We start from the raw sequence: 17,450 nt of genomic DNA on the forward strand, positions 1-17,450 counted from the left end.
AAAGAATTGCTTCAGCTGAGAATGGACACACTAAATTACAGCATGCCACATTCACTTTAAGCATCTTTAACGTGTTAGGATTTGTCATTCCACTTCTCCAAGTTCAGTTTTTCTTCCTTAAACATGTGTGCTCAATGAGTGACGATAATTAAAGTGTAACAAAATAAGTTAGGTTCAAAATCTTTGGATTCATGCAAATGGATAATGCCATTCAGATAGACACAACTTACAATAAACATGCCACCGTTATCATATATGTAATTTGCATTACCAGTTCATAAGCCAATGGAAATTCATACTTTCACAAGGAAATGAAGCAATCCATTCATTTCCTTGGAAGAATGTTGAGATAGTACATAACAATTTCATTACAAAAGAAATGTAAGTGATATACAATTATACATTGATTCTACATATGGAAACAGAAAAAGAATGACCAAACTAATAAAGAATAAAACAGAAGTGATTCCCAAATTAAAAGGAATCTGACATAGTATATCATCTAAACCAACTTATAGTAACAGTTGTTTGAAGATATAAGCACTTCATAACCCTTGCCACATGGGCACTTGAAATTAAGGCTTAAGCATTTTTCAGCCCACTCTACACTCACAGCTTCTTCAAAATCTTCACAACATCCATCCTACAAAAAAGCAAATGGATTCATCACAATTGCAGCTACATTAGTACATAGTAATTCGCACTTGAACAAAAATGACAGCTACCTAGTGAACACTGCAGTTATAACATTGTAGAAGCCTTTAAAATGAATTGATACTAAATTTAGCAATCAAGGTTATGTCTATCATTGATTTAGTTCAAAATGCATCATAACGTTATCTCAGTTCAAAAGAGCTTTTTTCTATAACATTTATCTACAGAAACCATTTTTTAAAACGAGTCAGCAAGCTAGTGCTATAAGAGTCCACAAACTACATTGCAACCCATTTTACCGCAATATAACAGTTCACATCGTATACGCGTTTATGACCCGCAAGCACAATTCAAAACCAATTAAAAGACCAAATACATTGAAGATAACTATAGAAGACTAATCACAGTCCAAAATCAAGACATATACCTGAGATACGGCATTGTACTCTTCAGCAACAGGAGATTGCGGTTTTGTAATTTGCAACTGCAATTACAACTGCATTAGTCACACACTTATTTGCAATTTTCTATAATCATAACAGAAATTTATTCTGTTTCTAAGCCATCAATTGTTTAGAATATTTATGTAAATAAGAAAAACCGATTATGACTTTATGAACAAAACTTGTGACGTTCTAACTTGGGGGTCCGCAACTGCAATCGTGACTGCAATACAACGAGTTTAAACATCGCTGCAACAGCATCACAAAAGCAATTGCGGCTGCATTTTAACGCAATATAAAATTTCTCAGCACAATCACAAGCAGGACCAAAAACATTGAAGATAACAATAGAAGATCAAAACATATACCTGAGATAGAACTTTTTCCTCTTCAGAAACAGGAGATTCCTCTTTTTCTTCTAGTTCTTCTACTTCTTCTACTTCTTCTTGCTGTTCTTCTACTTTTTCCTCCTCTTCATTCATCAGTTCATCCCACCATTGTCGCATTTCTCTCAAACGATCCTTCATCCTTTTTAGCCTCTGCAATCACATAAATAACAGAAAAAATCCATGATTCCAAATCCAAAAAGATCAAATTTTTCTAAGAAACAAAGAAAACCCATGATTCTAAATCAAAAAAGGTCCAATTAAGAAAACAAAAGCCATGATTCCAAAATCAAAAAAAGATCAATTTTTTTCCAAGAAACAAAAAAAAACCCATGATTCCAAATCCAAAAAGATTACATTTTTATGAAAAAACCATGATTCTAAATCCAAAAAAGATCAAATTTTTTCCAAGAAAAACAACAAAACACAGAAAACCCATGATTCTAAATCCTAAAAAGATCAAATTTTTACAAAGAAACAGAACTTTCATAACAATCAAACATACCAATGAATCAACTGTAGTAGTTTCCTCAGTGTTCAAAGCTTGAGAAACATCAGCAGACAAAGATCTCCTTAGTTTCGGCGGCAAAGGCGTGTTCAAAGCTTGAGAAACATCAGCAGACAAAGATCTCCTTAGATTCGGTGGCAAAGGCGGCAAACCAGCCTCTTTCACCTGCGGTAGATTGGACTGCTCCGGTGGTGGAGAAGACTGCTCCGGTGTGGAGACACATCGACGAAGATCATTACCACAAACACTAAAAGGAAGTGAAATGGCAGAGAAGCCATTGTTGGTGAGATCATCTTGGTCAAAAGAATGCTTCTTGGCACGTCGTTCGGAGGAAGATGACGCCATTGAACGACGTTTGTGACGGTGGCGAGGTGAAGAAGTGCTGTTAAGTTGCAGCATTGAGAAAAAATCGGTTTCTTGTTGGTCAAGAAACGATGGAGATGATGAAGATGGAATGATAATGGATCTTTGTTGTTTGTTTTTGTGAGAATTTTGTAGCAAAATGGATTGTTGTTGATGATTTTGATAATGAAAATCACCCATTTTTTTCTGAATTCTGAATGATTTTTTCTTTTGCTTGTGTATCAAGTTTTTGGTTTTTCTGTGAGTGTGAGTGATAAAGAGGGTTGAAAAAAGTGAGGGAAGGTTTGTTTATATATATGTTTTTGTAACGGTTTCTGGAGGGTTAGTTGTGAAAAGAGCTATAATTTTGGTTGAGTTTGTTTTTAGGATTTAATTTTCTAGTTATCATATAGTATTATAGAGTTATCATATAGCTATGTTTCACATGATTTGTATAGAGTATAATCTATTAAATTTGAATATGACTTTGTAAGCACTATCAAATAGGTCATGAAATTATGAATATTTCGAAAAGGTTGATGTATCTGTCAAATTTTAGTTGTATTAGTTCTTTTGAGGGTATGATGGATTGGGGATTAAATTGATAGTAAGTGGTTAAATATAATATGGCTAAATTGATAGTAAATTGTAAAAATATAAAACCTAATTTATAATACTGTAAGTGGTTGAATATAAGAACTAACTCGACAATTTAATAGTTTGGAAACTTTTTGAAAAATACTCATAATTTCAAAGACAAGTTTGATGGTTTGCTCGATTTTTATTTGAGAGGTACAACTTGAACGGAAAAGGATTTTGGATGGTCATATGAGTTGATGGAAAATCTTGACAATCATCATATTTGAGAGGTAAGACTTGTATTCATAGTTATTTTTTGAGTGGATTTGTTGAACCTAAGAATGTATGAGTGTTAAAAAAGTTATGGAAGAGTTTTGCCACTTATTATGTCATACTCGGATTGAATTTGTCGTTCATTATGGTTATACTCGTCTGGAATTTACATCACTCGCACACACTCTATACTCAATTGAAAATATGAAGAAAAAAATGGTTGCTCATAGACCCTTCAAAACTGCTCATATTTAAAATAAAATAAAAACTGATTGAGAGTTAAACTGATTGAAAATTAGGGTCGGTTGAGCAATCTAATGACCTAATGACTAATCAAGAAAATAAAATAAATTAAAATAAAGTCTATGATAAATTAACAATTTTGTTGGGCTTAAAAAGCATATGGACTGTCTCAAGAGATTTGAAAATTACTTTTTCAAATTTTAAATTGTTTTTTTTAACTATTGCTAGTCAACGTCAATTAACTTTTGTTTTGTTTTTCAACATCAATTAAGGGTTGTTGGACACTTTTAAGATCGATTGAACTGATTTAAAAAGTGATTAAACCATTCAAAACTGTGTTCAACGATGAATAATTCTAATTTAATTTTGGAATGAAATAATTATTGATCAGATTTTACTTACCTACTAGTCAATTTTTAAATTACTAAGTCATTTTTCATTTTTTTTCCCTGAAAAAAAAAGTTATTTTTCATTTTTGAGGGACTAAGTGTCTGTTTGGAATTCCGTTAAAAATCCCATCATTTTGAAATATCGCGTCCCGCAGGCAGTTGAATTGGGAAAATTGAGAAGCTGCTAGTTGAAGCTTTTACGTTGCCGTGACCATTTTTCGTGCGTTTGATAAATCATGGATATCCAAACATGCTATAAGTCATGAGAATCGGATTGTTAAAATAAATAAGGCTAATGTTAACTTGTGCCTTCAAGGCACATGTTAAGATACTCATTATAGAAACATACATATCAAAAGGCGTGCATTCAACTTCTTAAAAGTTGTTATATTGTGTTTTCCAATGCAAAATTGCTCTATTTAGGTTGCTTAACATGTGCCCTAAGGGCACAAGTTAACATGACCCAATAAATAAATATCCATTGATTCTTACTTCAATGTTGCTATTTTTGTGACAGTGATTTATTGTTTGAAATAATTACTTTATTTGACTGGAGAAATAAATTTTTACTTCCAATATGTTGCTATTTTCGTGTGTCAAGAAAGGGAGGGAAATGCTACTCTCTCTTTTGTAAGTAACTTAAAGAGGAAAACGTGTGATAATTGATTAGCATTTAATCAGTTTGTCTTGTGGCTAATAAAGGAAAACGTGTGGCCACCACCCACATGAATTGGAGTAGAATTCATGAGTAAGAAACAAAAATAAATGAATTTTATAGATTAAGATTAAAATAATTTGTCTTTTCAAAAATTATAATTTTATAAGAATTATGACAAATATATATTGCGGCTGTATCTAGCCAACATGGTGTTTGTTGTACATCTTGGCACGTAAATATTTGACATAACATATATTGTACTAAAAAATATTTGACTCTAAATTGGAGTAGTATTTTTTATTTTTTTTTTGGAATTTCTTAAATAAAAAGTATTTTTCTGGAATTTTATCATTCAAAAAGGTCGTAACAAAATGAAGAAAATAAAGAATGTCAAATAACCATTAAAGATAAGAAATGCAAAACTAAAGACTAGAACCCACAATCCTACAATTTGTACCAAACAATAAAACCACTTGGATTACCAATTAATTTCTGTTGACACAGTATAATTATTTCCAACTTTTCAAAACCATTTTGAAAATTCCTTCAAAGTGCCCCAATACCAATACATTTTTTTGTAACAATTTTATTTGTACGACAACACCCAACCTCTCATTTTTTAGCCACATTTTTCAATTCACACGTAATCGAACCTTAGAATTCAGAACGAGCATTGATGCATACCATATTGATGTGCAAGTAGAAAGTCGTATTTCTATTATTTCTTTTGATACAACACATATAGAAATGTCTCAGACTTCGTTTCATATGCCGTTGCACAACGTCACCGATGAGATAGTTAGGCACTAGTCACGGTCACCCTGGGTAGAACGGTTTTAGATCAGACTGCAAATGAGTAGGTGGTTGAATTGTCGCAGCCGGTTCTCACTTTGGCTATGTATAAGCTGCCTTTGACAAAGGATGTTCAACTAATTCAACGTACTAATCTATGTTGCACAGATAGAGGTAGCTACGTACATTGATCCACAACTTCAGAATGAAATTGATCTTGTTAGCGAATACCTTATTCAAGGTAAAGATGTTGACGTCCCCTTTACACCTTATCCGACGAAGAAGCAGAAGAAAAATCTAAGTAAACTCAATTCCTACAACACTCGTTCAAAAGGTGAATCTAAAGGCGGTTGAGTAGCACCTTCTCTTATCGGGCCATTTTTTTTCTTATTTATTTATTCTTGATTTTTAAGAGTTTTGGTTTGGCACCCCTCTTGTATATATATTTTTCTCCCTTTTTTAACAATATATTATAATTAGGCGGCATAGGATGGGGTATCTGTTATTTAGACACACCTTGATCTCCTTTGCCTATAAACAAAAGTTTTTTTTTTTGGTAGATAAAGGAAAAAAAAAAAGTTTTCTTAGATGTTCCTAAAAAAAAGTTCTCTTAGATGTATTTGAATCAACTTATTTTTCGCCAATATTATTCTAGTATACGCCAAAATGCATAACAGTCAAGTTGTTGGGTAGATACATACATCAACATTAATTTTTACGGCATATACAATAATTAATTACCATTGATTTTGTTTCTTCTTAAGTACTGGTAGTACGTATCTTCAATTTTGATTTGATTCCAATTTACGTTACTTCATCCATCAATATGGTGGCTATATATATCATATAACAGTAACTTCACCTAAACCAAGATCAACACACTCTTTGCATTTTATTTATTTATTTTCATCTTCATTCTATTCAATTTCCTAAAAAAGCAACCATGGCTATGCATATAACTTCTCCTCCTCCTTCATCTTCATCATCATCATCTTGTTGGTCCCATTTCTGGTCATCCGCGCTTCGATCCAAATGCGTTGTCACAGCGGCGGAGAAGACAGCCCGTGACAATTCCAAACGTGGTCTAACCCGCCGGCTTGGTCCATTTGACCTTATCCTTCTCGGGATCGGTGCTTCCATCGGTGCCGGTATCTTCGTGGTCACCGGCACCGTTGCTCGCACTTCCGGACCTGGTATGTATAGAATTTTAACTTTAACTCAACACTTTTTTTACTCAAGAAAGTTAATTGAGAGAGGGAACATCCATCTTGTATGTCCAATAAAACCTTGGAAAATCATACTTCATCATGCTTATAACATGTTTTTTTTTTTTTTTTGACAAAATGATTATAACATGGTTATAAAAATAAATTAGTATAATTTTTATGTTAGATCTTTTGTTTTTTTTTTTATAAGAATGATATATATGTATCTCAAGATGTACAACAATCAACATGTTGGTTAGGTACACTCCTTAAAAAAAAAAAAAAGATGTTGCTTAGGTACATCCACAATCTATAAAAATAATATTACTTTTTTTAAAAAAAATAGAATAATATTAGTTTTGTAAATCAATTTTGTCAATGTAAAGAATAATATACCTTTTAGATATTAAAAGCAAAATTTAAAAGATATTAATGGTCAATGTAAATCAATTTTGCTTGTTGACCTCCGATTCTGGTGGGGATCGTTTGTGTGTGTGGTTTGTTCACTAGTTTGAGCTTTTTGTTTGTTTTATGATTTGATTTGATTTTTAGGTTGTTGTAAGTTGATACTTTAGTCTCATTTCCAAGCACAATTGTGTTGGACATGAGGCATTGACAATTTTATTATATTTCATTTTAGTTTCTTAAAAATAAATTCTAACCATAATATAATTTACAAGTTTGTCATATACACTCTTACTTTTGTAACAATATTTTCAAAATAATAGAATATATAGAAAAGAAATGTTCCTATTAGACATTAGTATAAAGCGTTTTCCAAAATATATTAGTATAAAATAAAATTTTCAATTCATCTTCTTTAGGAGTCTATCCTATATGTCCATGTAAGCTTAATTCAATTGATAGATTCATTGCATAATATGTACGTGGTCGAGAATCAAATTTCAGACAACTCACTTTTTTTTCGTTGAGTCTCTGTCTTTGTTCCTTATTCACCTTATAATATGTAAATTTTTAGCAACTAGATTATTTGACGAAAAAAAAATGTATCCAATATTTTAGTTGAAAGTGGTGTGCTCTACGCTAGCTATCACATACTTGACATGACCTATAAAATGCAGGCTCGATACCTCACAAACGGAGATACCAAACACGCAACAAATGACGGTATCTCACACAATAAGCATGGTTTAATGTATATTAACAAATAAGGTTTATGTAAAATTTATTTACATAGACTAAATATATCTCTTAATACTTGAAAAGTTTTTTTTTTTTTTTTTGAAGAAGCTAAAATGAAATATATTAACTCAACAAAGGCCTTCCTAGCACAAGATGTGCCCAGGAATAATAACCTCAAAGGCGATACAAGGTAACAAATTTACAAAGAAGATCCTAACACCATAGTACATCCCGGAAACAGAAACAACAATTAGCCTATTCCTAGTAAAGTAAACGGACTAAGCCACCAACCATGATAATTAAAGGGAAGAGTGACAAACTTCACCTTCAACCACTTGAAAGTTAATAGCTTAATGAAAAGTTTATTTATTATAATAATTTTATTCATATTTAATTTTATATTTTATTAAAGTATAATATTTTAATCTTATAGAAAAGTAAAAGTATCTTATGTTTAATCTTATGAATATTTATGATTTTATAAGAATGATCACAAATATATTTATTTATCTCTTAATTTAAAAACAAAAAAAAGGTATGATGGGTTTGATAGTGATTGAAGTGTGGGGCGTGATTGAATCCAATCTCAACCATAATCTGTACCTACATTTTATTACCTCTCTTTTATTTTTGGTGATATATTTTTTATAACAAAATGCTCAAGTGAACACTTACCAAAAAAAAAAAGCCCAAGTGAATTTGTTCTATAATCAATTAAGGTCATAAGAAACCTCAAAACTCAATAAACTCTAACAAAGACATTTACGTATCATCGATTAAAGAGGTGTTCACGTTAATAGTGATTAAAGAGGTGTTCACGTTAATAGTGACATTCAAATCAATATGTTTTTAGGGCATATTGAGTGAACTTCTTAATTGCAAAGTTGTTGATAGAAATATACTCTTTTTTTCTCGAGTGTGTTATTTGAACATCCATACATGTGACAACTTTTGTGACAACCAAAATTTTATAAAGGAAATGAGATATTGACACAAAAACTAAAGTAATAGAGAGAGAAAGTAAAAAGATAATGTGAGTATGAGAGAGAAAGTTGTCACAAAATGGATGTTCAAATATCATTTCTATTTTTTCTCCACCTTAAAAATTAGGTATTGTTTTGTAGACACCCCTAGACACTCATTCTACATTTCATATAAGCTTCAGATATTAAATAATGATCTTGTTAACGAGTGCTTCCGAGATACTCTTTAATCATACTAAAATAAGCAATTATCTTTTTAAAAAATCAAATATTTCGATTTCCAATGCAATAATTACATGTATTATGGTCTTTAAAGAGTGCCCAGGAGCACTCATTAACATTTGAGAAATGCTTGGAACACTCTCTTTATAACACTCTCTCTAACACTCACTCTCCTATTGAGTGAAACACATGTGGGTCTCACCACTTTATGTGGGATCCATTTCCAAAGTGTGGTACCCACATGTGTTCCATCCAATAGGAGAGTGGGTGTTAGAGAAAGTATTAGAAGAGAGTGTTCCTAGCATTTCTCTTGACATTTTCCATCAAATAAATGGATGGGTGTCTTCGAACATCAGCCCAAAAAATATGGTAAATGTATCTAACCAAGATGTTGGTTGTTGTACATCTTAGCATACAAGTAAAACAAAATTTTGCTAAAAAAGCAAGTAAATAAATCAAACCTTTTTTTAAACAAATAAAGTAAATAAATTAATTAATTTAATTTTGACAATAAAAGTAAGTAAATTAATTAAAACCATTTTATTCATCAAAGTGCAGATAACATTTTCTTCACTATATTTAAATTTTTAAATTTATTTAATAAACAACGTATATGATCTATATTACAGACCAAATACATTAGTTATTTAATTTTTTTTTCTTCTATTAAGTATTTTCAATTTTGATTTGCTTCCAAATCACGTTTCTTCCTTCATCATGAAGATGGAAGCTGGTAACTTCACCTGAACCCAAATAACACTCTCTTCTTCACTCATTCAAATTGCTACGAAAAAAGAAGAACCATGGGAATTCGTAGCAATTCTCCTTCTTCATCTTCTCCTTCATCTTCTTCGTGTTGTTCACGTTTCTTGTCATCGGCACTCCGATCCAAACGCGTCATCTCTCCATCAGAGAAGACAGCTCGCGATAATTCTGGACGTGGTCTTTCCCGTCGGCTTGGTGTCTTTGACCTTATACTTCTTGGAATCGGAGCTTCCATCGGTGCCGGTATCTTCGTTGTTACCGGCACCGTTGCTCATGACGTTGGACCTGGTATGTGGAGAATTTTTCAATTTATTTACTATTCCAGTCTTAAATATAAGAAAAGAAAAAGAAAAAAAAAAGTCGAACATAATTAATGTATCTGGTTAAAGATTTGAACCAGATACATTTATTTTGTTTGACTTTTTTATCTTGTATTCGAGAGCGAAGTAACTCAATTATCAATTGACAAGTGTTTATCATATATAAGTGCTTATGTATAAGTTCATTTTATATAAGCTATAGCTATTTTGGAGACTTTATGGAAATGAGGTGTAAACAGTTTATGATATGTCATAAGTTGTTTTTGTTTATTTGGAATAGTCTCGTAAGTGTTTATGTAAGTAGATAAGCTCAATTATTAAGGCCTTGCTTGGATAAACAAAATTAATGGCTTATAACGTAAGTGCTGATAAATTGCTTATGTATAAGCTGTTTTTACTTTTTATAGCGAAAGATAAAATAAGTTAGACCGTTTTTATATAAGGCATAAGCTGTTTTTGTAAGCTATTCTAGTGAGATTATGGAAATAAGCTGAAAATAGTTTATGGAGATGTCTGTAAGCTGTTTTCATAAGCTCTCTCAAACAGTCTCACAAGTGATTATGTCAGGAGATAAGCTCAAATAAGCTAATCCAAATAGGCCTTAAATAGAGAGATATTTGTATAAAATGAAATATTATCTTATACAAGCTCAAAATGGAGCCTTTGTTCTTCAGTATAAACAATTAGGATGCTTTCGATTTTTGTGTTTTGCATATGATATTGATTGAATATTGAATTTTCTTCAGTAAGGGTGTTTCCAGTATTTGAGTTGATACCCTAGAAATGACATACGACATGGAAGTGATTAAGTGAAAGTGAACTCTACACCATACACATAGATACTCATACCGGTAATAATTTGAGAAAATAGAAGTAATTAAATACACATGTGTGAGTTGAGTACTGTGTCATTGACACTTTTCTGACACCAAACACGCCTTTAGTTAAGTTTGCATTAGTTATTGCAGACATATAATATTATCATTTATCTATTTATTATGGTATCTTAGTTATATTGGAGGATGTGTAGGCTAAAAGGGTATCTAATGTGCTGTGATAATGAACAATGCTTACTTGTTATCTTGAAAAATCAATCTTAATTACACATTTATCTATGTACATCTGCTTTAAGATAATGATCATGGACATGTGATGGTTATTTTGCTGTTATAGTTCCAAACTTTGTGGCTTATTCTGGTTTCTTTCTGTAATGCAGCGGTAACATTAAGTTTTATATTTGCTGGAGCATCCTGTGTTATAAATGCACTCTGTTACGCTGAGCTAGCTTCTCGATTTCCTGCTGTTGTTGGAGGAGCGTATCTATATACATATACGGCTTTCAATGAACTTACCGCTTTTCTTGTTTTTTCACAATTAATGCTTGACTATCATATTGGGGCAGCTAGCATAGCAAGAAGTTTAGCAAATTATATTGTTACATTTCTAGAGATCTTCCCTGTTTTCAAAGATAACATTCCAAAATGGATTGGACATGGTCTAGACATCGGAAACGTCTTATCCATCAATGCCTTAGCTCCGATTCTACTAATACTTCTCACTATAATTCTCTGTCTTGGTGTTAGAGAATCATCGGCTGTGAATTCGTTCATGACAGTGACCAAGGTTCCTTTCCATCTTACCTAAAGTATTTAACATTGAGCAGTGTGTTAATGCTGCGGTTTCATGTGAGAAACGAATCACTAGTTATTTTACTGTCTTCTGCAGATAATCATTGTTATTGTTGTCATCTTTGCTGGAGCTTTTGAGGTTGATGTTTCCAACTGGTCTCCGTTTGTTCCAAATGGTATAAGACCCGTCTTTACAGGAGCTACTGTAGTCTTCTTTGCGTATGTTGGATTTGATGCAGTTGCCAATTCTGCTGAAGAATCTAAGAAGCCACAGGTTTATTGTCTTGATATTGCTCCAATGCTTTATGAATTTTCTAAATGTCATATCTGTTATCTGATGTTTCTGTTGAGAATGATAATGATGTTAGAAGTAAACGTTAACTGATGTTTCTATTTGAATTTTTGTATCATCTACCAGATGCCAAAGTCTATTGTTGATACTTTTACATTAATTATATTAGAAGTAAATAGTAGATATTCGGATTTTAAATAGTTGTTATAAATTAACTATAAGTCCGTCTGTGAATCTAATAGTCCAACTCAACTGACGTGTAACAAAAACTATCTTGCAATAATGTATTCGTCTACTAATATTTTCTTTTTATCTTATCTTATTTTTGACATTTCAGAGGGATTTGCCAATAGGCATAATTGGAAGCCTCTTGGTATGTATTGCATTGTACATTGGAGTATGCTTGGTGATTACTGGAATGGTTCCATACAGTCTTCTAGGAGAAGAAGCTCCTTTGGCTGAAGCTTTTAAATCTAAGGGATTAAAATTTGTTTCTATTCTGATTAGCATTGGTGCTATTGCTGGACTTACAACAGCACTCCTTGTTGGTCTCTATGTTCAGGTGAATCACGTTCACGTCGTAATACTGATTGATGTGCCGGAGGCATGTGCTTATTTACATACATGACAGGTTTTTTCTTTCTGATGAGCAGTCTCGGCTATATCTTGGACTTGGCAGGGATGGTTTACTACCCGCAATATTTGCTAAAGTTCACCCCAAACGCCACACCCCTCTTCATTCTCAGATTTGGGTTGGCTGTGTTGCCAGCATTATGGCTGGGCTGCTTAATGTGCGCATGCTATCACACATTCTTTCTGTTGGTACGCTGGTAAGAATCGATTTCTAAGATCATGGTAGTCAACAAAATGCATATATGTTCTATCTCATCTTGTAATACTAAGTAGTATTTATGAAGTCCAAATACTTCAAAATTGATAAAGTATCCATGTTCTATACAAGGTTGTGGGACATTAGTGGAGATGCACATGACCCACTTGACAATAGTGGCTTAAAATCATGGTAGATTTATAGAATTATCAGAGTTGTCTCTTAATGAACCATACTAAAAAGCTTTACCTTTTTCAATAATGAGCATGTGCGAGATAAAAATTGGCAATTGAATTGAGTCAAAACTTCTTTTAAATAGGTCCAACGTTGCTTTTTGCGACATTCGACATTGGTAGGGTTAGTCCGGTTAGAAATACTTATATTTTTTGACATGATTATAGGGAAAAAATACTTTGGGTATGGAAAAGTGTAACATATGTGCCTATTAAAAGTGTGCATGTGTTCTTTTGTTATGATAAGCGTCTTTTTGTAAATTGTGATCATTACCTGTTGGTATGGTTATATATCATTTAGAAATTAGAAATATCATTGTGTTTGGGTGTGTGTATTTGTTTGTATTCGGGTATCTAAGTCATATCATATTTTAAGAATTTCTTATATCCGTATTGTACCCGGGCTTCATTCTGTCTGATGATGTGTCTCTATACATCAGACGCACCAATAGAATCTAACCATGTTTAACGCATTCGGAGTCCATTTAGCAAATAATACCACATTGCTGTGCTTTGACTAAAATACTCATTATAGTTGAATAGTGTTTGTAAATAGTCGTAGATAACGCCCACACCTGATATTTTTACTTATTTCAGACTGGCTATTCAGTTGTCTCAGCATGTGTTGTTGTACTTCGCTGGAAGGGTAAGACAAATATCGAAGTATCTTCAGCTAAGCGGCGGGAAGGTGTAATTTGCCTCATTGCTGTTGCTGTTTCTGGATTTGCTGCGGGACTCTTGTTCCGTTATGAAACTTCAATTATCTTTGTGATTCTTGCTATAGTTGTTGCAGTCGGTGCTTCTCTTGCTCTTCATTTCCGCCAGGTCAGTGTTATTTTTTTAGTTTTGTTAACTATCTAATGATTAGACTGCAAATTTCAAAATTGCCATGTTAGAAAGCAATGTACCACTGACCTGTAAATAATTGATGTCCTATTTTGTTCTTTGACAAGGTATAGAATAACTGTAGTTAGTTTTAATTCAATCTTGTCATTGTAAAGGAGGGAAAATATCATAAAATTGTGTGTTGGTTGGTATTGTGTATTTCACTGCTATTTTGTGAAATATTAAGAAGTTAAATTAAATGTACTTCACATAATCATTCCAATTGAACAAAAATCACGTTGATTTGCAAATATTCATTTATGTCTATTGTCTAATATTGATTAACAAAATATTAGTATTTATTTAAAAAATTAAGAAAGCGAATGTCATCTTATGTAATAAAAAACGAAGGACCTAAATATTTTGATTTGATTTAATATGGAAGTTCAGAATACATCTCACAACAGGAAGAAAACAAGTGATCACTTCATGAGCAGGAGGGTACGGCACGGCTTCGTGAGAAGAAGATTAAGTACTGAGGTTATCTCAGGACTAGTTCTGACATGCTTATCAGACATAATAACATTACACTTTTTGTAACTTATGAGCGTCCATTTGAATTTCTATGTTGATTTCTCTCATTAATAACATTCTGTTTTTATCATTTTGCTATCTAGGTTTATGCAGCGGATTCAGTAGGGTTTTCTTGCCCTGGAGTTCCTATTGTACCAAATGTTTGCATCTTCTTTAACATGTTCTTATTTGGCCAGGTACGTCCACCATCTCTTCGTTTTGAAATTTTAGCCAAAATAATACCATATATTTTACGAGGTTAAAGTTGATTATTTTATGAACTTCTGTTTACAGTTACATCATGAAGCATGGGTGAGATTTGTGATTCTAAGCATTCTTATGGTCGGTGTTTACGCCATATATGGTCAGTATCATGCTGACCCCAGTGCAGATGAAACTATTGTTTATCATGAAGCTCCAGAAGAACCACCTCAATGAGTTATCAATATTGACCAATTTATTCCAAGCACAGGGGGAGAGGAGGAGGGTGTTTCTTAAAATATATGTAGAAACCAATTAATTGGTTTAGATTGTACTTTGTATATGGCTCTGTCAGAAAGCATAATCTTTCCCATGAAGAGCTCCTCTTCTCCCCCAACATGTGTATGATGCATGATGTATATGTCGTTTACAACTTGATTAAAAGGGGAAATTCATCATCTACGACTTTCTTGTGTGAATGTTTAGTCGAATACTTTAATCTTTTTGATGTGTGCAGGTCTATTAAAAAAGAACTAGAGATTAATGAGTTGGAAAGAAATATTGTTATATGATAAAACATTGTGGTGTCCTTTGATCCATGTAGCCGACTTCACTTAGTGACATACAACTTGATTTTTGTTCTAGGGTAAGAACTCGGTACATCGAAATTTACAACACTTACACAACCCATGCACCAACCACTTGCACTAGATCCGGTGGTATTCAATAGCATGTGTTTTTTTTTTTTTTTAATATTAATTCAGCAGCACCATAAGCTGATTCATGTTTATATTTTTGTTAGTTTAAAAAAATAGATTTTCAGTTCATTTGATTTGAGGTTCAAATTTACCTTAAAAATCTGAGTAAATTATACCATCTAATTTATTTGCATCATATTTTAGTATGTCTATGTCACGTGGAGAACAATCTTAAATATGAATCACACCAACAAATTACTCGTTAGAAAGAATGAATTTAACCATGTAACAGACAATCTTGTATGTCATGACTTATGGGTGGATGCTTCATCATCACAAGTTGTTTGTCCACTTTGAGCATGATTAAACACTTGATTGATGCTAATAATCACCCACTTGTCAATGTAAAGGTTGTTGTGTGGGTCCAATAGTAGGTCAATAATTAGGGAACTTCTATGGTACACCTCATAAATTAAGGTGTACCGGTACTCCTGCTTCAAAAATTTATAATTTAACAATCATTTTATGAAATAAAAAGTTACTTAACAATATTTATATTTTATAAAACATCATTTTATAAGAAAAAACATTATTTTATTGTTTATAAAAATCATATTAAATTTTTAACATTTTCTTATAAAAAATAATCAATATTCTTTGTTATATGTAACAAAAATTAAAAAAAAAGAGTAAATTTTATTTCGTCGACACTTTTGGTAAATAAGATCTAATTATTGTAATTGTTAATGATTGAAAACAATTCTTTTTCTTAAAAAAACTTGTTTCGATATTAATTTGATAATTTGGTGTACTGGTACACTCAAATTTGTGAGTGTACCATAGAATTTGCCCAATAATTAATCCATTTATATATTGTTCTTGTAAACACAACAATAGAGGTATAAGACTGTGAGCGAGACTTTGTGTTGTTGCATTGAAATGAAACATCAATAATTAAAATACTCCCCCTGGTCACTAATATAAACAAAAATAAACTTTTTAGGTTCATTCATTAAATGATATATCTAGCGATAATATTGACTAAATATATCATTTAATGAATGAACCTAACAAGTTTATTTTTGCTTATATTAGTGACCGGAGGGAGTATAATCAGAAATCTTATTTGAATATCAATTTGTACACAACATTTTCAATGGTAACACAGTTCACAAACGTAGTTAATGAAGTGTTAGATTAATTAATAGATATATTTTCAATTGCACTTCATTAACCATGAATATGAGAATAAGATTAACCATGATGTTTTTTTTTTGGTCAAAAGATTAACCATGATGTTTTGGTATTCAAATCTACATGTTGTTGGAACACCATATAGTGTTCAAGTTTGTGGTTAATAAAGTTCAATAGATGATGTTCCCTCAGCATAATTAAGTTGATAAGGAATTGCAATATCTAAGGGTCAATGTTCAAATATAGGATATATCACTTATTCATTTTAAGAGGTGAAATCCTGACGACTAGACAACTCAACAAAAAAAAAGATTCAATTATGATTGATGAATCTTCCATTTACTACTCAACTAACCACATTAAATATGGATCTCAACCTCGTTAACCACTTAAAATGTTGTCAAATTTTTGTGTTCCAAATTAATGTTCAAATAACGAAAATTCCAACTATCTTAAAGATACATCGTCATTGAGTATAACAAATACTCAATATGAACATTTCTAAAATAAAATAAAATGTTATGTACATATAAAGATCCAATGGATTGTAACATCATTGACACCATATACCACCACTTGTTCACGAACATTTTGCCTTTACTCTCTAACTTAAACATCATCACAACCATGGTAGATCAACATACAAAGTTTCACATTGCTGTTTTTCTATGGCTTTCTTTTGGTCACATAACACCATTTTCACACCTAAAACATTAAAAGCCTCTTAAAACTTCCTCATGTTGATAATCTCCCTGATCATGGAGAGGCTACCATGGACATTTCACTACACACCGTTCCATGTCATAAGAAGCCTATGATATTATTTAAGACCCTCAACAAAGTTTTTGAAAATATCAACTCCTGATTGTATCATTTATGACTTTGCACCTTATTGGTTAGCAACAATATCATTTAAGTGTCTCACGTTCGATTCTCCTGATGTCAATTTTGATGGTGAGACCTATTTAATGAAAGGACCCAACACCTATTTTTTGTGTCTATCTCTTTCCAAATTGTATCTTCAATTTATTTTTATAAATGGAGAGGATCTTAACCCCAATTTTGATGGGCT

General features: G+C 32.0%; 2 protein-coding genes across 5 annotated transcripts; one reads left to right on the plus strand and one right to left on the minus strand.

Annotated features, from left to right (window-relative positions):
- Nucleotides 1–228: 228 nt before the first annotated feature.
- On the minus strand, nt 229–2,613 carry LOC146903904 (uncharacterized). The gene is made up of 4 exons (XM_085726347.1): nt 1,989–2,613; nt 1,466–1,636; nt 1,082–1,138; nt 229–643 (listed from the first exon to the last, which is right to left on the minus strand). Exons 1-4 carry the CDS (start codon nt 2,532–2,534, stop codon nt 503–505), a joined length of 915 nt encoding a protein of 304 aa, XP_085582473.1. The 5' UTR covers nt 2,535–2,613; the 3' UTR covers nt 229–502.
- A 3,518-nt stretch (nt 2,614–6,131) lies between these two features.
- CAT9 (cationic amino acid transporter 9) lies at nt 6,132–15,045 on the plus strand. Of its 4 annotated transcripts, none has more exons than XM_085726089.1 (9): nt 6,132–6,460; nt 11,122–11,528; nt 11,631–11,807; nt 12,163–12,387; nt 12,479–12,655; nt 13,485–13,712; nt 14,163–14,252; nt 14,390–14,482; nt 14,580–15,045. In XM_085726089.1, exons 1-9 carry the CDS (start codon nt 6,211–6,213, stop codon nt 14,721–14,723), a joined length of 1,791 nt encoding a protein of 596 aa, XP_085582215.1. In that variant the 5' UTR covers nt 6,132–6,210; the 3' UTR covers nt 14,724–15,045. The 4 variants fall into 4 exon arrangements, with proteins under 4 accessions (XP_085582215.1, XP_085582217.1, XP_085582214.1 ...); XM_085726088.1 differs by lacking the exon at nt 6,132–6,460 and adding an exon at nt 9,516–9,873; XM_085726091.1 differs by lacking the exon at nt 14,163–14,252.
- The last annotated feature ends 2,405 nt before the right edge of the window (nt 15,046–17,450 follow it).

This window comes from Medicago sativa, chromosome 7, assembly GCF_051527215.1.
Source record: "Medicago sativa cultivar Bolivia chromosome 7, Bolivia_mono, whole genome shotgun sequence".
In the NCBI taxonomy this organism is placed as follows: domain Eukaryota; kingdom Viridiplantae; phylum Streptophyta; class Magnoliopsida; order Fabales; family Fabaceae; genus Medicago; species Medicago sativa.